Source organism: Pleurodeles waltl, chromosome 11 (genome assembly GCF_031143425.1).
Source record: "Pleurodeles waltl isolate 20211129_DDA chromosome 11, aPleWal1.hap1.20221129, whole genome shotgun sequence".
Classification (NCBI taxonomy): Eukaryota; Metazoa; Chordata; class Amphibia; order Caudata; family Salamandridae; genus Pleurodeles; species Pleurodeles waltl.
This window is the reverse complement of record NC_090450.1, coordinates 24,902,813-24,930,066: the sequence shown is the minus strand read 5'-3', so window position 1 is coordinate 24,930,066 and position 27,254 is coordinate 24,902,813. Positions and strand designations below refer to the sequence as shown.

Below are 27,254 nucleotides of genomic sequence, written 5' to 3'. Positions count from 1 at the left end.
CAGCAGAAGTCTTGAACCAGCAGGGAGACAGGAAGAGGCCGGCAAGGAGGAACCCTTGTGCAAGAGCCGGGCTCTGTTTGAACTTTCCTATCTCTCCCGCTGCCGCCCGGCTGACTTCCTTTATTTATTTATTTTTATACACTTTATTCTGGTGTCTGTCCTTTTTTTTTTATCCTTGTTCTATTTTTTTCTGTTGCTGCCTGCTGCTCCCAGCAGTGCCCAGCAGCTGCGGACCAGGATGCACGCTTCACACTTTGTGGCCTGGGGACTCTTGCTGACGGCGCTGCTATGTTTGGACTCGGAGGGGAAGCCACTGTCCCAGCAGAAGGTAAGCCCCCTGCGCTTTGTGTGATCTTCCGCACATGCTCGTCTCATGTAACGAGGGGGTTATAATCGGTCAGACTGGTAACGGGAGACCTCACCTGAGTTCAAATCGCGGCTTCCCCGCTCGGCCAGAATAGTGTGATCTTGGGCGACGCAGAACAATGAAAAGTTTGCATTGATTGAGGGGGTGTTAATATACTGATCCCTGCAATTTTCTGGATGGCATGTTTTGTTGTAGCGTTTTTGTTCTGTCGCTGAATCTTGTACACAAGGAAATTGATCATATACTTTACTTTGGCTTTTTCAGTTTGATGTGGTAAAATGCATGCGCTTAGAAACGGAGCCCTAGAGTCAGGCGCTATAGAAATGGCCGTTCATAAAAATATGTTTTATGCTGGACACTGGTAAACTATGAACGGTGAAAACAAGATTTCCTTGGCGTGATCCCAGCTTCTCGATTTTGGCAAAGCTATTTGATCTTGGTCAAATCACTTTATCTTTTTGCCAGAATTCTGGTATCTTCCCACACTGAAAGAGCGCGAGAAGGAATAACCCGGTAGAATGTGTATGCATGAATGGGAGTTCACCGGGCGCTTTTCTGTCCGCAGGGAGTTAATTGTGGGCGGTAAAATGTCACACGTGAGTTAATCTCGGCTCTCACAGTTGAGCTACACGTCTGACCCTGGGCAACATTACTTCGGGACTATAGTTCACAAAAATGACAGTGTTTAGAAATAGACCAAATGCAATCTTCAGCTGTCGGGGAAGAATTACATTTATTAATTCTTATTTTAAAACCAAGTTAGTTTACGATGGACATTTTATGTTAGAGCTGCTTCTATAGCAACGGCTTTTTTATGTTCATAAAGCGCCAACTCACCCTTCTAGTGTGTTAGCGCTGCAAACTGAGGTCACTGAAATGGTTTACATTTTGAGGTCAGATATTGGTGACCCGTGGGTTTGTCTGCCCCCCCCCTCACCCCACCACACACATACTCAATCTTCCATTTTTCACAGCAGAGGGGAGCACTTTCTTGTGATGGGGGATATTATTGGTGCATTGCTGGAGTTAGGGGTGAGCAGGTGTATGTGGGGGATCGGTGAAATATATGCCCCCCCCCCCCCACCGCGAGTGCGTGAGATCTACTGTGGAGGATGGGGGATACTGGTGTACCGGATTAAGGAGTTTAAGACCCCTTCTCCGGAAGAGCTGGAAGGGGTGTGGGGGTGCTGCTTTACACCCTGGATTGGGGAGTTCAGCACGGGTTGGGGAGGGGGAATCTGCTGGAAGGGATAAGAAGGGAGATCTCTTCTGAGCACGGAGCGGAGCTCTGCAGGAGGAGATAAGAACAGGGAACTCTTCTGAGCGCGAAGGGGAGATCTGCAGGAGGAGATGAGAAGAGGGAACTCTTCTGAGCACGGAGCGGAGCTCTGCAGGAGGAGATAAGAACAGATAACCCTTCTGAGCACGGAGGGGAGCTCTACAGGAGGAGATAAGAACAGGGAACTCTTCTGAGCAGGGAAGGGTGCTTTGCAGGAGGAGATAAGAAGAGGGAACTCTTCTGAGCAGGGAAGGGAGCTCTACAGGAGGAGATAAGAAGAGGGAACTCTTTTGAGCACGGAGGAGATGTCTGCAAGAGGAGATAAGAAGAGGGAACTCTTCTGAGCGCGGAGGGGAGATCTGCAGGAGGAGATGAGCGGGGGGAACTCTTCTGAGCAGGGAAGGGAGCTCTGCAGGAGGAGACAAGAACAGGGAACTCTTCTGAGCGCGAAGGCGAGACCTGCAGGAGGAGATGAGCGGAGGGAACTCTTCTGAGCAGGAAAGAGAGCTCTGCAAGAGGAGATAAGAAGAGGGAACTCTTCTGAGCGCGAAGGCGATATCTACAGGAGGAGATGGGTGGAGGAAACTCTTCTGAACGAGGAAGGAAGATCTGTAAGGCGGGATAAGAAGAAGGAACTACTGGGCTCGGAAGTATGCGCTGCAGGAGATGAGCGGAGGGAACTCTTCTGAGCACGGAGGGGAGCTCTGCAGGAGGAAACGAGCGGACTCTTCTGAACACCGTGGGGAGAGCTATGGGGGAGAAAAAGTGGAGGGAATTCGTCTGAGCACAGAGGGCAGCTCTGCAGGTGCTGCACAGAAGAAGGAACTGTGTGAAGGAACTCGGTGAAGGAAACTCATCAGGTGGGCACAGAGAGGGGGAACTGCAGGGGGTCCAAAAGCATGAGACGTCTGCGGGGTGTGCACCGGAGGGCACAGTGCAGTACTGTATGGGGAGCTGCAGGAGCCTGCGGCGTCTGGGAAGGGGGGGGGGGGGCACAGCGGACAACACAGCGCAGCACTGCAGGGGGGGTTGCTCGAGCTGGGAAGTCCTTAGGGGTGCATAGCGGGTGGGCACGGTGCAGCACTGTCAGAGATGGGGGTGCAGGAGCGTGAGAACTCTGTGGGGGGTGCACAGAGGAGAACAAAGTGTGGCACTGCAGGGGGGGGCTTCAGGGGTAAAGGAGCTTGGGAAGTCTGTGGGGGTGAACAGCGGAAGGCCCCGTGCATCACCGCAGGGGGCTGCAGGAGCGTGAGTGGTCTGTGGGGTGCACAGCGGACGGTACAGTGCAGCACTGCAGGGGGCTGCAGGAGCGTGAGAGGTCTGTGGGGTGCACAGCGGACGGTACAGTGCAGTGCAGCACTGCAGGGGGCTGCAGGAGCGTGAGTGGTCTGTGGGGTGCACAGCAGAAGGTACATTGCAGCACTGCAGGGGGCTGCAGGAGCGTGAGAGGTCTGTGGGGTGCACAGCGGACGGTACAGTGCAGCACTGCAGGGGGATGCAGGAACGTGAGAGGTCTGTGGGGTGCACAGCAGAGGGTACAGTGCACCGCAGGGGGCTGCAGGAACGTGAGTGGTCTGTGTGGTGCACAGCGGAAGGTACAGTAAAGTGCAGCACTGCAGGGGGATGCAGGAACGTGAGAGGTCTGTGGGGTGCACAGCGGACGGTACAGTGCATCCCTGCAGGGGGCTGCAGGAGCGTGAGTGGTCTGTGGGGTGCACAGCGGACGGTACAGTGCAGCACTGCAGGGGGCTGCAGGAGCGTGAGACGTCTGTGGGGTGCACAGCGGAAGGTACAGTGCATCACCGCAGGGGGGCTGCAGGAGCGTGAGAGGTCTGCGGGGTGCACTTCGGAAGGTACAGTACAGTGCATCACCGCAGGGGGGCTGCAGGAACGTGAGAGGTCTGTGGGGTGCACAGCGGAAGGTACATTGCAGTGCAGCACTGCAGGGGGCTGCAGGAGCGTGAGAGGTCTGTGGGGTGCACAGCGGACGGTACAGTGCAGCACTGCAGGGGGCTGCAGGAGCGTGAGTGGTCTGTGGGGTGCACAGCGGAAGGTACAGTACAGTGTAGCACTGCAGTGGGATGCAGGAACGTGAGAGGTCTGTGGGGTGCACAGCGGACGGTACAGTGCAGCACTGAAGGGGGCTGCAGGAACGTGAGTGGTCTGTGGGGTGCACAGCGGACGGTACAGTGCATCACTGCAGGGGGCTGCAGGAACGTGAGAGGTCTGTGGGGTGCACAGCAGCGGGTACAGTGCACTGCAGAGGAGTGCAGTTTAGTTTTTTGCAGTTTGATACAGCGCGATCTCGACCCGAAGGTATTTAAGTGATTTGCCCAGGATCACAGGATGCTGAGTGGGCGCCGAGACTCGCGCTTGGTTCACCACCGCCAAGGTCGGCAGCTCAGGCCGTTAGCTCGGATCTCAACGGATGGCACATGGGGTAGGGTTGCAGGGGTTGCTCCCGGAAGAAGCACAGAGAATTGGGGGTTGGCGGGAGGGAGGGAGGCGCCGGCTCTACATCCTGTGATCCTGGTCAAATCACGTAACCTCCCCTGTCTACAAAAATCAATGTGTCCTTATGCAATGTAACTGGTGCTCATTAAAGCGCTTTAATACCTTCGGATCGAGTGCGCGCTATATCAAACTGCAAAAAACAAAAAGTTTGCAGCGGCTGCTCCTCTCTGCTCTCTTGTGATCTCGGACAGTGAAAGTAGTGATGATGGCGCTGAACACAGGAGGGTCGGCCCCCCTGGGGGCACAGGTAATGGGAGCTCCCACAGCACCTCCGGGAAGCTCAGTACAGTGCACTCTGCCTCATAGGCCCCGGCCTGGGGGCCCCTCCCGGGGTGGACGTAGAGGCGAAAGTCCACCCCGGGAGCATGTCTCTAAAACTGTTATAAACGGGGGTCTGCGCCCGGACATCGCAGCATATATATATATATATATATATATATATATATATATATATATATACATATTATACAGCAGTGGAGGCAAAACATCTTCATAGCGCCGAGAAGCGCAGCTGCGGTCACTTAAACTACACCGGAGCAGATACAGCTCCATTCGTGCATGCAGCACCGGAACAGGTACTGCTCCACCCATATATACAGCACTGGGGCGCGTGCAGCTCCTCTCATACAACACCCTGGGCAGATACAGCTCCATTCGTGCATGCAGTACCGGAACAGGTACTGCCCCACCCATACATACAGCACTGGGGCGCGTGCCGCTCCACTCATACAACACCTTGGGCAGATACAGCTCCATTCGTGCATGCAGCACCGGAACAGGTACTGCCCCACCCATACATACAGCACTGGGGCGCGTGCAGCTCCACTCATACAACACCCTGGGCAGATACAGCTCCATTCGTGCATGCAGCACCAGAACAGGTACTGCTCCACCCATACATACAGCACTGGGGCGTGTGCAGCTTCACTCATACAACACCCTGGGCAGATACAGCTCCATTCGTGCATGCAGCATCGGAACGGTTGCAGCTCTATTCATACAGCAACGGAGCAGGTGCAGCTCCACTCATACATACAGCATTGGGGAAGGCACAGCTCCATTGACACATCATTGGGTCAGGCACAGCTCCATTGACACAGCGCAGGGGTAAGTCCAGCTACATTGACAGCACTGGGGCAAGCACAGCTCCTTTGACACAGCGCAGGGGTAGGCACAGCTCCATGGAGACAGCACTGGGGTAGGTACAGCTCCATTGAGACAGCGCTGGGGTAGGTACAGCTCCATTGAGACAGCGCTGGGGCAGGCACAGCTCCTTTGACACAGCTCAGGGGTAGGCACAGCTGGATTGACAGCGTTGGGGCAAGCACAGCTCCTTTGACACAACACTGGGGCAGGCACAGCTCCATGGAGACAGCACTGTGGTAGGTACAGCTCCATTGAGACAGCGCTGGGGCAGGCACAGCTCCATTGACACAGCACTGGGGCAAGCACAGCTGCACTGGGGCAGGTGCAGGTCACCGGATTTAGGGCCACATGTAGCAAAGGTTTTTACACATTCTGTGACGATGGGAAAAAGTGTTCGTACATATGGCCCTTAGTGCTGGGGCATTGAGAGCTGCTCTGTGATGCTCAGGTTGGCAGACCAGGGTGCTGTCGAGCAGTGCAGCCCTTTGGTGCTGCAGTGAACAGTGCTGCGGTGGCCGGTGCTGTGGTGAGTGGTGCTGCAGTTGGTGGTGCTGTGGTGACCAGTGCTGCAGTGGGTGGTGCTGCAGTGACCGGTTCTGCAGTAAGTGGTGATGCAGTGAGCGGTGCTGAGGTAACCAGTGCTGCAGTCACCAGTGCTGCAGTTGGTGGTGCTGTGGTGACCGGTGCTGCAGTGACCAGTGCTGCAGTGTCTGGAGCTGCAGTGACCAATGCTGCAGTGACAGGTTCTGCAGCAAGTGGTGATGCACTGAGCGGTGCAGAGGTGACCGGTGCTGCGGTGCCCGGAGCTGCAGTGACCGGTGCTGCAGTGAGCAGTGTTGCGTTGAACGGTGCTGCAGTGAGCGGTTATGCAGTAAGTGGTGATGCAGTGACCGGTGCTGCAGTGGCGGTGCTGCAGTGACAGGTTCTGCAGCAAGTGGTGATGCACTGAGCGGTGCTGAGGTGACCGGTGCTGCAGTGACCGGTTATGCAGTAAGTGGTGATGCAGTGACCGGTGCTGCAGTGGTGGTGCTGCAGTGACAGGTTCTGCAGCAAGTGGTGATGCACTGAGCGGTACTGAGGTGACCGGTGCTGCAGCGCCCGGAGCTGCAGTGACCGGTGCTGCAGTGAGCAGTGTTGCGTTGAACGGTGCTGCAGTGACCGGTTATGCAGTAAGTGGTGATGCACTGAGCAGTGCTGAGGTGACCGGTGCTGCAGTGCCCGGAGTTGCAATGGCCGGTGCTGCAGTGAGCAGTGTTACGTTGAACGGTGCTGCAGTGACCGGTTATGCAGTAAGCGGTGATGCAGTGTCCGGTGCTGCAGTGACCGGTTATGCAGTAAGCGGTGATGCAGTGACCGGTGCTGAGGTGACCGGTGCTGCAGTGACCAATGCTGCAGTGGTGGTGCTGCAGTGACAGGTTCTGCAGCAAGTGGTGATGCACTGAGCGGTACTGAGGTGACCGGTGCTGCAGCACCCGGAGCTGCAGTGACTGGTGCTGCAGTGAGCAGTGTTGCGTTGAACGGTGCTGCAGTGACCGGTTATGCAGTAAGTGGTAATGCACTGAGCGGTGCTGAGGTGACCGGTGCTGCAGTGCCCGGAGCTGCAGTGACCGGTGCTGCAGTGAGCAGTGTTGCGTTGAACGGTGCTGCAGTGACCGGTTATGCAGTAAGCGGTGATGCAGTGACCGGTGCTGCAGTGACCGGTTATGCAGTAAGCGGTGATGCAGTGACCGGTGCTGAGGTGACCGGTGCTGCAGTGACCAATGCTGCAGTGGTGGTACTGCAGTGACAGGTTCTGCAGCAAGTGGTGATGCCCGGAGCTGCAGTGACCGGTGCTGCAGTGGTGGTACTGCAGTGACAGGTTCTGCAGCAAGTGGTGATGCCCGGAGCTGCAGTGACCGGGGCTGCAGTGAGCAGTGTTGCGTTGAACAGTGCTGCAGTGACCGGTTATGCAGTAAGCTGTGATGCAGTGACCGGTGCTGCAGTGAGCGGTTATGCCGCGACCGGTTATGCAGTAAGCGGTGATGCAGTGGCCCGTGCTGCATTGGCCGGTGCTGCAGTGACCGGTGCTGCAGTGACCGGTGCTGCAGTGACCGGTGCTGAGTGACCGGTGCTGCAGTGACCGGTGCTGCAGTGACCGGTGCTGCAGTGAGCAGTGTTGCGTTGAACGGTGCTGCAGTGACCGGTTATGCAGTAAGTGGTGATGCACTGAGCAGTGCTGAGGTGACCGGTGCTGCAGTGCCCGGAGTTGCAATGGCCGGTGCTGCAGTGAGCAGTGTTACGTTGAACGGTGCTGCAGTGACCGGTTATGCAGTAAGCGGTGATGCAGTGTCCGGTGCTGCAGTGACCGGTTATGCAGTAAGCGGTGATGCAGTGACCGGTGCTGAGGTGACCGGTGCTGCAGTGACCAATGCTGCAGTGGTGGTGCTGCAGTGACAGGTTCTGCAGCAAGTGGTGATGCACTGAGCGGTACTGAGGTGACCGGTGCTGCAGCACCCGGAGCTGCAGTGACCGGTGCTGCAGTGAGCAGTGTTGCGTTGAACGGTGCTGCAGTGACCGGTTATGCAGTAAGTGGTAATGCACTGAGCGGTGCTGAGGTGACCGGTGCTGCAGTGCCCGGAGCTGCAGTGACCGGTGCTGCAGTGAGCAGTGTTGCGTTGAACGGTGCTGCAGTGACCGGTTATGCAGTAAGCGGTGATGCAGTGACCGGTGCTGCAGTGACCGGTTATGCAGTAAGCGGTGATGTAGTGACCGGTGCTGAGGTGACCGGTGCTGCAGTGACCAATGCTGCAGTGGTGGTACTGCAGTGACAGGTTCTGCAGCAAGTGGTGATGCCCGGAGCTGCAGTGACCGGTGCTGCAGTGGTGGTACTGCAGTGACAGGTTCTGCAGCAAGTGGTGATGCCCGGAGCTGCAGTGACCGGGGCTGCAGTGAGCAGTGTTGCGTTGAACAGTGCTGCAGTGACCGGTTATGCAGTAAGCTGTGATGCAGTGACCGGTGCTGCAGTGAGCGGTTATGCCGCGACCGGTTATGCAGTAAGCGGTGATGCAGTGGCCCGTGCTGCATTGGCCGGTGCTGCAGTGACCGGTGCTGCAGTGACCGGTGCTGCAGTGACCGGTGCTGAGTGACCGGTGCTGCAGTGACCGGTGCTGCAGTGAGCAGTGTTGCGTTGAACGGTGCTGCAGTGACCGGTGCTGCAGTAAGCGGTGATGCAGTGACCGGTGCTGAGTGCCCGGTGCTGCGGTGCCCGGTGCTCCAGTGAGCGGTGCTGCAGTGAGCAGTGTTGCGTTGAACGGTGCTGCAGTGACCGGTTATGCAGTAAGCGGTGATGCAGTGACCGGTGCTGCAGTGAGCGGTTATGCAGTAAGCGGTGATGCAGTGACGGGTGCTGCAGTGACCGGTGCTACAGTGACCGGTTATGCAGTAAGCGGTGATGCAGTGACCGGTGCTGCAGTGACCGGTTACGCAGTAAGCGATGATGCAGTGACCGGTGCTGAGTGACCGGTGCTGCGGTGACCGGTACACCAGTGAGCGGTGCTCCTCAGCCTGGCACATCGGGCACGCCGCTGGCACGGCCGCAGGACGCTCTCCACCCTCCTGGTGCTGACAAGGCCCGGGGTCAGCCAGGGGGCGCCGGGCAGCTGAGGCGGGCCTCCTGCAGGTGCAGGACCCTGGGAAGCTGGGTCCGTTCCCAGCCAGCCGAGACCCTTTAAGGGGACTCCCCGAGGGGAGCTCCTGTCTCTGATTCCCATGCGCCCCTTTTCACTCCCACCTGAACCACTCACCGTAAAGTAATAGCGGCCTCTGCCCAGGGGGCCGCACCCCAGGGGCGGCCAGGGCCCATGCATCTAGGGGGGATCTCGCGGCCTGCTGGAACCAAAAGTGGCAGATTTTTAATTATTTTATTAAATGAATAAAAGTATCAGATGGCCACGTACGTGCCAGGTGCGAGAGGGACCCTCTCCCCCCACCCTGCACAGCACTCAGGCAGCGTACCCCCAGGACTTACAGAGCCATAGTGCCAAGAAACCCCCGTCCAGGGGCCCAGAAGTGACTCACAGCCGCAGCTGTTCCCACGGTCGGTGCACACATCCCATGACGTGCCCCGCGGCCACCACTGGCCCCACTGGGCGCCTGGAAGCCGTCCCGGTCAGCACCAGCGCTGTGGAGAGCGCCCGGTGGCCAGCGACCGCTGCTACGCGGCCACCACCAGGGTGCAGCTCGGTGGGTGAGTGCGCAGGGGGCGAGGGTTTCAAAACGTGTGAAAGTCACACCGTATTATGACTGACTCTGACCTGGACAGTAGCATCGTATGTTATCCATAGTGCTACGAAGCGACAAGAGCGGCACTAAGCGCTAGAGCACTAATATCGTTACGAACCTGAGGGATGGCCATGTTGTGCACATATAGTTCGAGTCAATGGTGACTGCGTTTTTAAAATAATTTAATACAATTTAATAAAAGGGAGGGGCTCAAGACAGACCGGAAGGGTGGGGGCCTGGCAGGGTGGGCGTGGCAAAGTGAATACAGTGGAGTGATGGGGACAGCGAATGAAAGTAAGGGGTGGCGAAGAATGGATGTTTGGATGAATGATGGGAACTGTTTATTGGTGGGTGCGAGGCTTAAGGGTGGGGGGTTTTCAGGAATGTTATTGTATTTTGGGGCAGGTTTTTTAAATAAATGTCTGTAAATAAAAGTTTCGAAGTCTGCATACCTGTCCTAATAGACAGGCCTTTTACTCTCAAAAAGTGCTCTGGTTATTGGCGCTTTCCTGTCTGAAGGTGCATTTCTAGGGTGGCACCTTCTAGCCGCCCGCCCCTGCACAGGGGAGGGCTCGGTGTTCCTAATCACGCACCTGGACTGATCTGTGCAGGACTCAGTGTGCACACGCACACTCCGTCGTGCACTGGTGTCAGTCCCTGTGCGCCTCTGCTGCTGTGTAGATAGGTTTGTGCTCTGCTTGTCTCAGTGGTGCATTGGTGCATTTACAAGGAAGGCCCTTGCGCCACGGGAACGACACTTTTAGCAACGCTCCGCGGCGCAATGCCTTGTGCCATACTTACAAGGCGGCACTAAGCCACATTTTGTGGCCTAACGCTGCCTTATAAGCATGGCCCCTTCACACGCATCACTTAGCATGGAACGACGTGCAATTTGTGTTTCAGGGGGCATTCCACGGCAAAACCCATTGCATTTTGGCACTGCCCCAGATTTATGAGGAATTGTAAACCTGAGGCAGCATCAAAATTTAACGCCACCCCAGGGGTGGTGTTAGCAAGGCACAACCAGAATCACACATAGAAAGAGAAAAATGCCATGAATGATTGTTTATGTGCAGCAAGAGGTCTGTTCCTGCACATAGCAATCATTCAATAATGATGATTTGCTACTTCTATACGTGCTGCATTCTGCAGCACACATACAAGTAACAAATCACCTTTATTGATGCATTCTGCAGCACACATAGAAGTAACAAATCGCTATTATTGATGCACTCTGCAGCACACTTAGAAGTAACAAATCACCATTATTGATGCATTCTGCAGCACACATAGAAGTAACAAATCGCTATTATTGATGCATTCTGCAGCACACATAGAAGTAACAAATCTCCATTATTGATGCATTCTGCAGCACACTTAGAAGTAACAAATCACCATTATTGATGCATTTTGCAGCACACATAGAAGTAACAAATCTCCATTATTGATGCATTCTGCAGCACACTTAGAAGTAACAAACCACCATTATTGATGCATTCTGCAGCACACTTAGAAGTAACAAATCTCCATTATTGATGCATTCTGCAGCACGCATAGAAGTAACAAATCGCTATTATTGATGCACTCTGCAGCACACTTAGAAGTAACAAATCACCATTATTGATGCATTTTGCAGCACACATAGAAGTAACAAATCTCCATTATTGATGCATTCTGCAGCACACTTAGAAGTAACAAATCACCATTATTGATGCATTCTGCAGCACACATACAAGTAACAAATCACCATTATTGATGCATTCTGCAGCACACATAGAAGTAACAAATCACCATTATTGATGCATTCTGCAGCACACATAGAAGTAACAAATCGCTATTATTGATGCACTCTGCAGCACACTTAGAAGTAACAAATCACCATTATTGATGCATTTTGCAGCACACATAGAAGTAACAAACCACCATTATTGATGCATTCTGCAGCACACTTAGAAGTAACAAATCACCATTATTGATGCATTTTGCAGCACACATAGAAGTAACAAATCTCCATTATTGATGCATTCTGCAGCACACTTAGAAGTAACAAACCACCATTATTGATGCATTCTGCAGCACACTTAGAAGTAACAAACCACCATTATTGATGCATTCTGCAGCACGCATAGAAGTAACAAATCTCCATTATTGATGCATTCTGCAGCACCCATAGAAGTAACAAATCTTCATTATTGATGCATTCTGCAGCACCCATAGAAGTAACAAATCTCCATTATTGATGCATTCTGCAGCACACTTAGAAGTAACAAATCTCCATTATTGATGCATTCTGCAGCACCCATAGAAGTAACAAACCACCATTATTGATGCATTCTGCAGCACCCATAGAAGTAACAAATCTCCATTATTGATGCATTCTGCAGCACACTTAGAAGTAACAAATCTCCATTATTGATGCATTCTGCAGCACCCATAGAAGTAACAAATCTCCATTATTGATGCATTCTGCAGCACACTTAGAAGTAACAAACCACCATTATTGATGCATTCTGCAGCACCCATAGAAGTAACAAATCTCCATTATTGATGCATTCTGCAGCACACTTAGAAGTAACAAACCACCATTATTGATGCATTCTGCAGCACCCATAGAAGTAACAAACCACCATTATTGATGCATTCTGCAGCACACTTAGAAGTAACAAACCACCATTATTGATGCATTCTGCAGCACCCATAGAAGTAACAAATCTCCATTATTGATGCATTCTGCAGCACACTTAGAAGTAACAAATCTCCATTATTGATGCATTCTGCAGCACACTTAGAAGTAACAAATCACCATTATTGATGCATTCTGCAGCACACTTAGAAGTAACAAACCACCATTATTGATGCATTTTGCAGCACACTTAGAAGTAACAAATCTCCATTATTGATGCATTCTGCAGCACCCATAGAAGTAACAAATCTCCATTATTGATGCATTCTGCAGCACGCATAGAAGTAACAAATCGCCGTTATTGATTGTTTATGTGCAGTAAAGAAAAGGACACCTTCCTGCACATAAACAATCATTCCCTGAAACACAGGCACGCTTCCACTACAGTGCCAGGGGCCTCCTTGGCATCAGGCAGCTAAATTTAGAACCAGTGCTAGGGGAAACAGAGGGGTGCACCCTAGTTTTGTAACTAAAGAACATCAATGCGGTTTTTCAGCGCTGTCAATGTTGGCGCTGCAGGTTCTCGTGAATAAGGCCCTTAGCTCCTTACGGATCCCACTGTGTGTACTGACCTCAGGCGGCGCACAGTTGGCTCTGACGTGTTTTGATGTCACTTCTTGTCTATAGTGTGTCTCAGGTTCTGTGTAGTTGTTTCTTCTGCGCACTGATCTGTGTGTCTGCCTCAGCTGTGCAACGCTCGCACACCATGTACACTGGCGCCTCTCTGTACTGGGACCAGTCCATACTCGGTGGTCTCTCCTGGTACTTGGCTTAGCCTTTGTGTGCCATTTGTGTTGTGTAGTGACCACAATCTGTGTATACTTGTGTCAATCAAAGCATACTTATCCCTGCTAGTCAATGACCTCACTCTGTGTACACCGGCCTCTGCTGTGTACTGATTCGTTCACGTAAGTCTCTGGTTCTGATCTCACTCTGTGTACACCGGCCTCTGCTGTGTACTGATGTGTGCACGTAAGTCTCTGGTTCTGTGTACTGACCTCTCTCTGTGTACACCAGCCTCTGCTGTGTACTGATGTGTGCACACTAGTCTCTGGTTCTGATCTCACTCTGTGTACACCGGCCTCTGCTGTGTATTGATGTGTGCACACTAGTCTCTGGTTCTGTGTACTGACCTCTCTCTGTGTACACCGGCCTCTGCTGTGTACTGATGTGTGCACCGGCCTCTGCTGTGTACTGATGTCTGCACGCAAGTCACTGGTTCTGTGTACTGACCTCTCTCTGTGTACACCGGCCTCTGCTGTGTACTGATGTGTGCACACTAGTCTCTGGTTCTGATCTCACTCTGTGTACACCGGCCTCTGCTGTGTACTGATGTGTGCACTCTAGTCTCTGGTTCTGATCTCACTCTGTGTACACCGGCCTCTGCTGTGTACTGATGCGTGCACGCTAGTCTCTGGTTCTGTGTACTGACCTCTCTCTGCGTACACCGGCCTCTGCTGTGTACTGATGTGTGCACACTAGTCTCTGGTTCTGTGCACTGACCTCTCTCTCTGTACACCGGCCTCTGCTGTGTACTGATGGATGCACGCAAGTCTCTGGTTCTGTGTACTGATCTCACTCTGTGTACACCGGCCTCTGCTGTGTACTGATGGATGCACGCAAGTCTCTGGTTCTGTGTACTGATCTCACTCCGTGTACACCGGCCTCTGCTGTGTACTGATGTGTGCACACTAGTCTCTGGTTCTGATCTCACTCTGTGTACACCGGCCTCTGCTGTGTACTGATGTGTGCACTCTAGTCTCTGGTTCTGTGTACTGACCTCTCTCTGTGTACACCGGCCTCTGCTGTGTATTGATGTGTGCACGCTAGTCTCTGGTTCTGTGTACTGATCTCACTCTGCGTACACCGGGCTCTGCTGCGTACTGATGTGTGCACACTAGTCTCTGGTTCTGTGTACTGATCTCACTCTGCGTACACCGGGCTCTGCTGCGTACTGATGTGTGCACACTAGTCTCTGGTTCTGTGTACTTATCTCACTCTGTGTACACTGGTCTCGGCCTCTGTGTAATTGTCTCAGGTGTACACTTATCTCAGTTCCTGTACACTAGTTATAGACTTTGTATACTTGACAGTGCCGTGTACTGATGCAGCTCTCGCTGTACTGGTCCCTGTGGTTATATATTTGTGTGTGGGGCTGTTCACAGCCTTCCATTGGACCGTTAATGCTTCTAAGCGAGAGAGAGAGAAAGAGAGCGAGAGAGAGCAAGAGCGAGAGCGAGAAATAGAGCGAGAGAGCGATAGAAAGAGAAAAAAGCGAGAAAGAGATATTGCGAGAAAAAGACCGAATAGGAGAGAGAGAGAGAGAGATGGAGAAAAAAGAGAAATAGCGAGAAAGCGAGAAAGAAGATCAGATAGAGTGAGAGAGAGAGAGGGAGGGAGGAGAGAGAGATCGAGAAACGGAGAGAGACAAAGAAAGCGAGAGAGCGAGAAAGACAAATATAGTGAGAAAGAGGGAGAGAAAAAGAACGAGAGAGAGAGATAGCGAGAAAGAGAACGAGAACGAGAGAAACAGAGAGAGGGTGAGAAGGAAAGAGACAGAGGGGTGAGCGAGAGGGAGAGAGAGAGAGGGGGCAGAGAGGGAGAGAGATAGAAAGAGAGGGGTGCGAGAGAGAGCAAGCGAGAGAGACAGCGAGAGGGAGAGAGAGAGAGCGAGAACGAGCGAGTAAGAAAGAGAGGGAGAGAGATAGAAAGAGCGGTGGCGAGAGAGAGAGCAAGAAAGAGACAGAGAGAGAGAGAGGGATAGAGCGAGCGAGACCGAGAGAGTGAGAAAGAGGGGGAGAGAGAGCGAGGAAGAAAGAGAGAGAGAGAGAGACCGCCAGAAAGAGAGAGAGAGAAAGAGAGGGGCTGGGGGTCTGCCTCTCTTCGTGCACCAATGTGTACACCTTTCACCACTGGTCTATGTATAAACGGTGGCCTTGGTGGACTTGCCTGTGTTCTGCTGTGTCTCAGCCCTCTCTTCTCACCACATTCACTTCTCTCCCCCCTCTTTCTCTCTCTCCTGGTCCTTGTAACTCCACCCATGACTGGGCATTGACCCCTGTAGTTCTGTGCGCCCACCCATGGGTGGGCATTGCTCCACAGTTGCCTGGGTGGACGTGTCTCTGCTGCGTGCCAGGCTCCTCTCACGTATCTCCATCTCCCTCCATCTCTTTCTCCTGGTCCTTGTGACACCACTCATGACTGGACATTGACCCCTATAGTTCTGTGTGCCCACACATGGGTGGGCACTGCTCCACAGTTGCCTGGGTGGACGTGTCTCTGCTGTGTGCCAGGCCCCTCTCACGTCCCTCCATCTCCCTCCATCTCTTTCTCCTGGTCCTTGTGACACCACTCATGACTGGGCATTGACCCCTATAGTTCTGTGTGCCCACACATGGGTGGGCACTGCTCCACAGTTCCCTGTGTTGGCATGTCTATGTGTTCTGCTGTGTGCCAGGCCTCTCTGCTCTCCACACTCACGCCTCTCCTCTCTCTCTCTCTCTCCACCAGTCCCTGCGCACCCTCCTGGGTGACGAGCTGTCCGAGTTCCTGGGCTCCGGGGAGAGCGGGCCGGACCGGGGACCCAAGGACGCCAAGTCGCGGTCCCGGCTGCTGAGAGACCTCCGCATGGACACGCGCTCCAGAGCCGCCTGGACCAGGCTCCTCAATGACTACCCCAACCCCCGGAAGTACAAGGGCATTCACAAGAAGGGGCTGTCCAAGGGCTGCTTCGGACTCAAGCTGGACCGGATAGGGGCCATGAGTGGGCTCGGCTGCTAGGACACTGCCCCCTGGGCTGGTAAGTTATCTGCCTTAACGCTCTACACACAACGGGTGCCAGTGCTTAATTTCAGCAGGTGTTTGCCGGAACTCAGCAGCAGTAGGCAGAATACCCCACCTCTGCCTCAACCCACAGTCTTCCCTTCTCCACCCATGCCCTGGGCACGTGTATCTCATATCCACTTGGCACCTGTGTTACCAGAGAAGCTTTAGAACTTGCCCCATCCACAGAGACCTCTTAGCTGGTAGGTGCCAAGGGGCACCAGGGCGCAGACATATCACTCGCTGCCCAGGGTGGGGTGTCTTACTGAGGACAAACAGCAAAGGGCAGACTTAGCAAGCAGTCCGCATCCAGGGAGTACCAGGCGCCATCTGTCCTGGATTGTGCCACCATGACCTGCAGCCGGTGTTTATGCCAACCTCACCCACAGACTGGTCACCGAGGGTTGTGAAAGAGTCCAGGGCTGGGGGTTGCCCAGGCTAGTGCGAGTGAATATTTCTGGGCATAGGTTGGGCATTTTAGTTATGGCGCCCGGAATAGAACGCGCTTAACCATGGACTCTAGGCGCTTTCTGGACAGGGCATGAAAAGCTGGTCAGGAAGATTCCTCACTGGGGACATCTTCGGCACACGGCGGCAGCAGCTCTGAGGGAGGCTGTCCCCTCGATACCTCTGGGTACCTACAGACGGGGGCAGGGCTACGCCAGGGGAGGCAGGTGACCCCCAAACTTCGGGGCCTTCTGCGGAAACCTTAGCGCTCTTTTAAAGGGGCACCTCTGTCCGGACTGCAGCAACACAGAACAAGCAATTGCAATGCAATGGGTCCCGAGTTTCCTTGAGTTAGAGCTATTGTAAATTCCTAACTGGACTTTTCTTGACAAATACATTGAAAATGAAAAGTTCTCGAAGTTTTTCCGCATGTGTATGATTGGTAGATTCCCAAGGTGTGTCCCTCATTAGATGATTGGACAGTTCCCAAGGTAAATCACTCTGGTCATGACTTATTGGTTCTTGAGGTTTACAACATGTATTTGATTGGACAGGTCCCGTGAGTTGCACATCACCTGCATGAGTAAATTATGCACACTATGGGGGTTATTCCAACTTTGGAGGAAGTGGTAATCCGTCCCAAAAGTGATGGTAAAGTGACGGATATACCACCAGCCGTATTACGAGTCCATCATATCCTATGGAACTCGTAATACGGCTGGTGGTAAATCCGTCACATTTGGGACGGATTACCACCTCCTCCAAAGTTGGAATAACCCCCTATGTGTGTATATCCCTTCATACAAGCCCCTTTGCAGAGGATGACTTTTCAAAGACATGGGTTCTAATGACATCTAACATTCAGGCACCACTGACCCGTCTCGGTTGACGGTGTACCATCTATACATGTTCAGTTTGACATCACAGGAAGTTTCCTTCTGCACATGGTGTCCCACAGGCGGTGTTTGTCTCCAGTTTGTAAATCAGCTCCGTGTCAGTCTTTTAACACCATAGCGGCACTTAACTGTTGATCTGCACTTCAATGGACTCCACAATATAGAATACCAACATATGGTCAGGGTCAGCTGATGTGGCTCACACGTGCATACACGCGGACTCAGGAGCGGCCATCTTGGAACGGGTTGTGCCCAGCTTTGAAATAATGAACTATGCACACTTATCAAGACACACGAGTAGCCCAGCAGCAGTGTATAGGGAGCTGCAGGGCCTTCGACAAGCAAAATACAAAAAACATAACTTAAAATGCCATTAATGCCCCAGGAGCCTTGCCAGGCCACTGCAATATTTTCCACGTGGCTGATAAAACTGTGGCATAAACTATGAAAGGTTGGGTTGGCCCAATCAGAATTTGGAAAAGATCAAAACTTGAAAGTTGAAAACATGAAGCAATGTGCTCTTTTTACCTGGGTCTCTTCATCACTCCAATGCCTTATAAACGATTCATTTTTGTGAATGCATGCTCGCAGCTCAGGTGGCTGTGATGATGGATGGGGCAGTCTGTTCCAAGGTCATGTAGTGTGAGGTATTAACCTTAAATGGCGAGGGCGTAGACAACATTGGCCTGTTATACAGAGGACACTGCTGAAGTGTCTAGCAGGTGTGATTGTCACCTAGTGAACAGTTAGGCCCATATTTATACTTTTTTAGCACCACATTTGCGCTGCTTTTTGACGCAAAAGCAAACACGGCACAAAAAAAGTATAAATATGGACTTTAATGTCTCAGCTCCACAAAAATGTACACTTGTCGCCTACGGCTGGCACTCAGGCCCATATTTATTCGGGTTTTGGTGCAGGGCAGGGCTGTAAATGTCCTTGCTGCGCTGCCATGCGTCAAAGTGAAAGAGCAGGAATGCGGCGAATCTATGGTGTACTGCGCATTCCTGCCCTTCCCCCTGCGCTGGTGCCCTTTTGGCTGCCTAGTGCCTATGCAGGCACCCTTGCAGGATGATGCAAAGGTGTCTGTGTTGCATGCAGGATTGTTTGGAACTAGGAGCAGCTCAGTGGGACACGTCGTGCAGTGCCTGTCTGTGGAACTAGGAGCAGCTGGGTTGGATAGATCGTGCAGTGCCTGTCCGTGGAACTAGGGGCAGCCCGGTGGGATAGATACATCGTGCAGTGCCTGTCGGTGGAACTAGGAGCAGCTTGGTGGGATAGATACATCGTGCAGTGCCGGTCTGTGGAACTAGGAGCAGCCCGGTGGGATAGATACATTGTGCAGTGCCTGTCGGTGGAACTAGGAGCAGCTTGGTGGGATAGATACATCGTGCAGTGCCGGTCTGTGGAACTAGGAGAAGCCCGGTGGGATAGATACATCGTGCAGTGCCTGTCCGTGGAACTAGGGGCAGCCCGGTGGGATAGATACATCTTGCAGTGCCTGTCGGTGGATCTAGGAGCAGCTTGGTGGGATAGATACATCGTGCAGTGCCGGTCTGTGGAACTAGGAGCAGCCCGGTGGGATAGATACATCGTGCAGTGCCTGTCGGTGGAACTAGGAGCAGCTTGGTGGGATAGATACATCGTGCAGTGCGGGTCTGTGGAACTAGGAGCAGCTTGGTGGGATAGATACATCGTGCAGTGCCTGTCCGTGAAACTAGGAGCAGCTTGGTGGGATAGATACATCGTGCAGTGCCTGTCCATGGAACTAGGAGCAGCTCAGTGGGACACGTCGTGCAGTGCCTGTCTGTGGAACTAGGAGCAGCTGGGTTGGATAGATCGTGCAGTGCCTGTCCGTGGAACTAGGGGCAGCCCGGTGGGATAGATACATCGTGCAGTGCCTGTCGGTGGAACTAGGAGCAGCTTGGTGGGATAGATACATCGTGCAGTGCCGGTCTGTGGAACTAGGAGCAGCCCGGTGGGATAGATACATCGTGCAGTGCCTGTCGGTGGAACTAGGAGCAGCTTGGTGGGATAGATACATCGTGCAGTGCCTGTCAGTGGAACTAGGAGCAGCTTGGTGGGATAGATACATCGTGCAGTGCCAGTCTGTGGAACTAGGAGCAGCTTGGTGGGATAGATACATCGTGCAGTGCCTGTCGGTGGAACTAGGAGCAGCTTGGTGGGATAGATACATCGTGCAGTGCCTGTCGGTGGAACTAGGAGCAGCTTGGTGGGATAGATACATCGTGCAGTGCCGGTCTGTGGAACTAGGAGCAGCTTGGTGGGATAGATACATCGTGCAGTGCCGGTCTGTGGAACTAGGAGCAGCTTGGTGGGATAGATACATCGTGCAGTGCCGGTCTGTGGAACTAGGAGCAGCTTGGTGGGATAGATACATCGTGCAGTGCCTGTCGGTGGAACTAGGAGCAGCTCGGTGGGATAGATACATCGTGCAGTGCCTGTCGGTGGAACTAGGGGCAGCCCGGTGGGATAGATACATCGTGCAGTGCCTGTCGGTGGAACTAGGAGCAGCTTGGTGGGATAGATACATCGTGCAGTGCGGGTCTGTGGAACTAGGAGCAGCTTGGTGGGATAGATACATCGTGCAGTGCCGGTCTGTGGAACTAGGAGCAGCTTGGTGGGATAGATACATCGTGCAGTGCCGGTCTGTGGAACTAGGAGCAGCTTGGTGGGATAGATACATCGTGCAGTGCCTGTCGGTGGAACTAGGAGCAGCTCGGTGGGATAGATACATCGTGCAGTGCCTGTCGGTGGAACTAGGGGCAGCTCGGTGGGATAGATACATCGTGCAGTGCCTGTCGGTGGAACTAGGAGCAGCTTGGTGGGATAGATACATCGTGCAGTGCCTGTCGGTGGAACTAGGGGCAGCTCGGCTAGGTACATCGTGCAGTGCCGGTCTGTGGAACTAGGAGCAGCTTGGTGGGATAGATACATCGTGCAGTGCCTGTCGGTGGAACTAGGAGCAGCTGGGTGGGATAGATACATCGTGCAGTGCCGGTCTGTGGAACTAGGAGCAGCTCGGTGGGATAGATACATCGTGCAGTGCCTGTCGGTGGAACTAGGGGCAGCTTGGTGGGATAGATACATCGTGCAGTGCCTGTCGGTGGAACTAGGAGCAGCTCGGTGGGATAGATACATCGTGCAGTGCCTGTCGGTGGAACTAGGGGCAGCTTGGTGGGATAGATACATCGTGCAGTGCCGGTCGGTGGAACTAGGGGCAGCTTGGTGGGATAGATACATCGTGCAGTGCCGGTCTGTGGAACTAGGGGCAGCTCGGCTAGATACGTCGTGCAGTGCGGGTCTGTGGAACTAGGAGATCCAAGCTATCCTGGCAGGTCCATTTGAACAAAGTGTGTGATCCTGGGTAAACAATTACACCTCCCAGGACTCCCGTTCCTTTCCTTATCTCTACAATTCATAGCACTCAGGTCTCAGGCTAAATGCCAGATTCCTTGCTATTTATAGCTGGGTAGCATGCTTCAGCATTGTGCTGGGAAACCTGCTCACGAGTTTTACAATGCTGCCCCCTGGTGGCCACATTGAGTTCTTACACGTATTATTTTGCCTTTCATTGCATCACAGGCACAAAACCCATCGTGTGTTAAGACTTCCATATCCATTTATTATTACCCGATAAAGAGGTACTTTTTTATCGATCTGGGAAGGATGAAAGGACAAGCCGTCTCGACCAGAGTCAAAGCGGAGACGGAAAGTCCGCAACTGGGGTCAACCCGCTGCGATATCGTGCAACGAACACACCAAAAGAAATTACAAGTCCAACCTTCACACAAAAGAGTCGTTATTCAGAGATGTTTTGGGACAATTTTCAATTGTGCTGATTCCTTCATTTAGTTTTGTTTTTTGTTGGCGAACCGATCATTACATCAACTTTCCATTAAGTTTACCTGAAAAATAGGACAACACGACCATTTACGTTTTCGGTATTTTTTTAATATAACGTGACAAGTATTTATGTCCAAATGTTGACGACTCACTCGAAAGAACGCTTTACGAGCCCATGCATATTTTTGTAGATACAATATTAATGTTTGTACTATCGCATCGAAGATCAACAGAAACATAGATAATATATGAGGTATGCACCACACCCTCAACTATCTACCATTTGAATTACGTTTTATTATTGCCCAACAGTACTCCATTTATCACCCGCAGAATAACCCAAGGCCGCCCCTCCAACCAGTGGTTTGTTTACGCCTGTGGCCTGCAGGTTAGGCACAGATGTCTCCCATGAGTGCTCAACCCACTGAGGTATCTCATAATTCATGCTGTAAGAGTCAACAGCCTTGCAGACATCTATTCTTAGTTGTGCAACACGCGGGTGGGGTCTTGGTCGGAATAGGGTACAACTCACGTCGTCCCAGTTCATGTGTGAGAATCTGATCCAGTTCTGGTTATCTCTGTATTCCTGGAATTTTAATAGGAAATCAAGACTACAAGTCCCATAATGCTTTCCGTAGACAGTTCTCTCTCGGTTAGTATTCGTGTGTTTGCCGAGACTTCACTTGTTTAGAGAGAAGAACATATACAATTTAATTCGAGGCAAGGATGCCATGAGCCCAGGTGCAAGCCGGGAAAATGGTCCCCTTGAACTTTGTTGGGGTAGTACAATTGAGCCATTATCAGAGATCATGGGCCCACTATGGGCTCTGTGCCCCGGTGCCACTGCACCTGTTGCACCAATGGTAGTTATGCTCCTGCTTTAAAACATTCTGTGGGATCCCCGTTTGGACCCCACTTAATAAAATAAAAACGTGGCCGGAGGCACTTGAAAGGCTGAGTGCTGCGGGGAGCTCTTTAAGTGGCAGCAGGCCTGCCCGGCTCCTAGCCCAGTGCCATGTGTGGCTGGTAACCTACAACAGATGTGTCAAGGTCCTTACCGGCAGCCGCAGAGCCAGGGAGATCCAGGACCCATAGCAGGAGGTTGGCAGACTGGACCTTTGGGGTGGGGGGTGGGGGGGTGTACTTCCCTCGTGTTCCCTTTCCCATACAAGCCTCGTAACTCCTACTTGAAAATCATGAGAGCTACATTAATATTGACAATCTAGTCTTACAGCCGCTGCTGAGGGCTATACCGATTGTTAAAGGCCCTGCACCCGAGTTCTAGGCCGAGAAGCAGGTGAGGGCCTCTAACGAGGTAGAGGGCCTTTTACAACCAGCATAGTGCAAGGCGGAAAGGCTGCAAGGCTATTAGAACATCCCACTCACTAAGGGTAGAATGTTCTACATTAAAAAAAGGAGAAACAGAGAGACAAACATCGGAAGGATTAAGTCTCGGGCATCTACCGGCCATTATTGGCCCTGAGACACGCTCTGTCTTCAATGGAGCTCCCGACATCCCAGTGTTGGAATCATCCTGTCTGCTTATGTTGTTGTCCTTCTTCTAACAACAACAAGTATTATTATTATTTAACAAATGGCTACTTATAATAATGTCATCATTATTGATACTGTTAATATTTTTATTATAATACGCATCAGGCTCGACCACCTCCCAGGGGGTGACCCTGACATGCAATAGACTCTGCTGGTGTGCCAGACACCCTGGCAGGTGCCCGTGGCTTGCTGTGCCAGGTGGCTGGTGTCGTAGATGCCCCGGCTGGTGTGTCGTCTACCACTACGGTAGATGCCTAAGCCTGGCATGTGATGCCAGTGTGGCAGATAACATGGCATGTGAGCTTGGCGTGTGATGCCATAGTGGCACACATCATGGTACGTTTGCCTGACATGTGATGCCATTGTGGCACATATCATGGCACAAGAGCCTGGCATGTGATTTTAGTGTGGCAGATAACATGGCATGTGAGTTTTGCGTGTGATGCCATAGTGGCACACATCATGGCACGTTTGCCTGACATGTGATGCCATTGTGGCACATATCATGGCACAAGAGCCTGGCATGTGATGTTAGTGTGGTAGATAACATGGCATGTGAGCTTGGCATATGATGCCGATATTGCAGATAACATGGCATGTGATCCTGGCATATGAGGCCAGTGTGGCAGATAACATGACGTGTGAGCCTGGCATGTGATGCCAGTGTGGCAGATATCGCGGCATATGAGCATGGCATGTGATGCCCTACGGTCAGACCTCTCCTGGGTACCCCTCCCCTCTTTTTACACCCTCCAGGGTGCAGTATCCTACAGTGTAGGCCCCTCTGTGACCCCTCCCACCTCTTAAGGTAAATGTAAACAGAAGCTGTTTAACCCAAACCAGATGTCGCCAGAAACGCCTCCTCCACTGTGGCTCCCGCTGGCTGATGCTGCAGGAGAAAATATAGTATTTTCGAGAATCTCTCGGTAAGGGCCCGCAGGCGCTTAATTTGTGGGCCCTCCTCTCAGCCTCCAAGCCTCCCGAGTGTGGCACCGCTGAGCGGTGTCCTCTCCCCCCACAGGGCAGTCCCAGACCCCCCATCCCCACGGATGTTCAGCACCCGAAGACGTGCTCTAGGAGGCGGTACAGTGCCTGGAAGCCGAGACGCTGTTATGTGAATTTAAGAAAGTAAACGTTAACAGCAGCTATTGCTAATTTGGCAAAGAGCCCCATGCGTGTACCTATAAATATATTCTTTTACTGTTTCTCTGATCCATAACTCCTCGTTTCCAAGAAAAGGTGTCCGAATAAAGCCTCGCCTGCGCCATAAAAACGCGCCCTCGTTGTTCTGCAAATTCCTCAACTTATAAGGAATCTTAGGCGCGAGCAGCTGTTCTTGAGAGGGTGCCTGACTACAAGGGGAGGAGTGTGGGGGTCCTCCCCCCACCCATCCCCCATTGAGGGGTGGGCGGGGGGGCAGGCTTTGTCAAGGTTTGGCCCTGTCTGGGCCCCAGTACCTCCAATGGCCATCGTTTCGCCCTGACATTACATAGACCAGTGGTTCCCAACCTGTGGTCCCGGGACCCCTGGGGGTCCGCGAAGCCTCATCAGGGGGTCCGCAACTGCTTAGAAAATTAAATAATCTTTACAGATTAGGTCCCTAGCTTTAAGTAATGACTCAGTGGCGCTTGTAGGTCGATGAACCTACAAGTGGGGGTCCCCGGATTCCAATAATGATTTAGTGGGGGTCCCCAGGTTCCAGTAATGATAAAGTGGGGGTCCACAGAAGTCAAAAGGTTGGGAACCACTGACGTAGACTATTACATCAACATGCCTGTTACATTCACCTAGTTCAACATAATCCTTACACCAAAATAACTATCACATCAGCCTCTCTTACTCCAACGTAACCATTAGTTCAACCTAACCCTTACCCCAACATAACCATCACATCAACATAACCCTTACTCCAACCTAACCCTTAGTTCAACCTAACCTTTACTTCATCATAACCATCACATCAACCTAACCCTTACCCCAACATAACCATCACATCAACATAACCCTTACTCCAACCTAACCCTTACTCCAACAAAACCATTAGATCAGGCTACTCCTTACCCCAACATAACCCTTATTTCAATATAACCAACCTGCCCATTACTTTGGGTGAACACTACTTTGACTTGACAAAAAACATTGCCTTGCTCACAAATCAACAAAGCTGTTACATCAATCTGGCCACCACTTAGAACTGACTATTACAACAACCTGACCAGTACATCGACTTTGCCATTACTTCGACTTGCCCAATTCCTCGCCATGGCCACTACACCAACTTCACTATTACATCAACCAGATCATTACTCCAACTTGACAGTTACATCCACCTGAGTATTATTTTAAACTGACCATTAAATCGACATGTCCATCATTTTCACTTCACCGTTACTTCAACCTGTTGAATCCCTGTTTTGCTAAATCCATGTGTGATGCTGGCTTCTGCATATTCATTACTGTGTCCATGTGTGTGTGTGTGTGTGTGTGTGTGTCTGTGCGTGCGTGCGTGTGTTGTGCAGGGCTATGCAAACTGGGCCTCCTCTACCAAAACTCAGTCACTTGCACCCTTTGGGACTGGGTGGCTGAGCAGTAAATAATAGATTAGAATAGAGTTATAGATTAGGTCTGTTTAATAGAAGATTTCTCCTGGTCTGTGTTACTACACCTTGGAAAAACATGTTATTTGATGGCAGTTAGGAGTACGGGTGGGGTTTATGGTAATATTTTACCAGCATTCCCATTATTTTAATGTCCTGGCAGGTACGAAAATTAGGAAAAATCACTTTAAGCTGGTATTTTTCCCCCTTATTAGTACATTTTTTGAACAGTAAATTGAACAAGATAATCCCTTGAGAAGTGTTCTACAGCTGCCTTAATTATCCCTGACTGATAATTAAAGTAAACAAAAATAAAAGGTGATGCTAAAAATGAATATAGGCAATTTTATAAAAAGTTCAATTTAAGTATCATGTGGGGCCTTTGCAGATTATTACAATATAAACAAACTGTATTTTTCTCTGGGAAAGGTGGCAACCCCAGTAAGGGGACATGCGCATTTTAATATGCAATATAAATTTTGCAGATGCTTCCCAGGCCCATACGCGCATGTGATGTAACGCATTGTGTTCTTTTTATTTTTTGCAGATCTATCAACTGACAACGGTTTTCTAAAGACAACCTTGCGTCATCGCCCCCTCCAGGCACCCGAACCTCGTGACGAAACTCCATCCCAGGAAATGCCAAGCGGACATAAAGGCGGCCATCTTGTTTTTGTCATTTGTAGCTCTTTCATTTGCCGGTACGAGGAGTCGCATCGCCTGCTGTTCTGATAGGTCCTCATTCGTACTAGCCGCACCAATGAGGACGCGTTCTATTAACACACCCACAAGATGGCGGGGGGCCAGTGTGTCAGAGACTGACAAAGCCAGCTGTATACCAGTGCTGTTGTAAATTCATGTCGTGCGTTCTGTATTTATGTTGTAAAGCTATTTATATTGTTTATAAAAGAGATATTTATAAAAATTTTATTTATGTATCTAAAATGAACGGGGTCAAACATTGTACCATTTTTGTCCTGAATAGTTTGAATATGTTTTAAACAAAAGTCATTCCATCTGCAACTTGTAATGTCGTCATTTATTTGAGGGGGCGGTTGAGGAGGGTGGGGTATGTGAGTAATCGATGTATCTGTGTATGTATGTGGTACCTGCATAGCCCAAACCCAGCCGAAAGGCAACTGAGGTCTGTGCCGGGTCATAGGAAAAGATAGTCCATGACTGTACAAAGCCGGACAAGGCACTGCATATCTGCAAAAAAGATTGCACCCAAATCAACAATGTAGAGAGCTCAGATCAACCCATCTGCTGCTGATCCATGTCCCCAAATTTATGAGGACAAAGCAAGGAGGAAGATCTTTCACAGTCTTAACAGCCAAGCTGCGGAATACTCTCCCAATAAATATGCTTAGAGGTGCGCCCGTCTCAATTTTTAAGAAAGAACTGAAAACCTTTCTCTTTGACAAAATCTAACCCTCTCTATTTATTTTCATTGGATGTACTGGCTATCAGCTGTTTGCTTAAGTACCGGGACGCCTCATTGGAAGCAGCTGTGTTCTATACAAATGAATGATTGATTGATTGATTGAGTGCTATTAGGTGTAGTAGGGTTCTGAGAGTAGAAGTAGGGTGTTACTTTGCGGTGATGTTCCTCAAAGTAGATTGTGTTAAGCTCTTTTCCAAACTGGAGCAAAGTATGGGCAGTCCTGATGGATTTGAGGGTATTGTTCCAGATCCTCGGTTCATCGATGAAGGAGGCCAGTGGCCATGTTTCCCCTCTTTTGGACTTTCTTGTTTCCCGTATGATGGGGTCCTGGCTGCAGGTGTGCCCTGAGCCACAGGATATGGTGAGCCCGACAGCCAG

At 51.5% G+C, this 27,254-nt stretch overlaps 1 protein-coding gene across 1 annotated transcript; it reads left to right on the top strand.

Annotated features, from left to right (window-relative positions):
• Positions 1-26,450, top strand: NPPC (natriuretic peptide C). Its single transcript, XM_069212875.1, has 3 exons — positions 1-328; positions 15,760-16,048; positions 25,980-26,450. Exons 1-2 carry the CDS (start codon positions 239-241, stop codon positions 16,027-16,029), a joined length of 360 nt encoding a protein of 119 aa, XP_069068976.1. The 5' UTR covers positions 1-238; the 3' UTR covers positions 16,030-16,048; positions 25,980-26,450.
• The last annotated feature ends 804 nt before the right edge of the window (positions 26,451-27,254 follow it).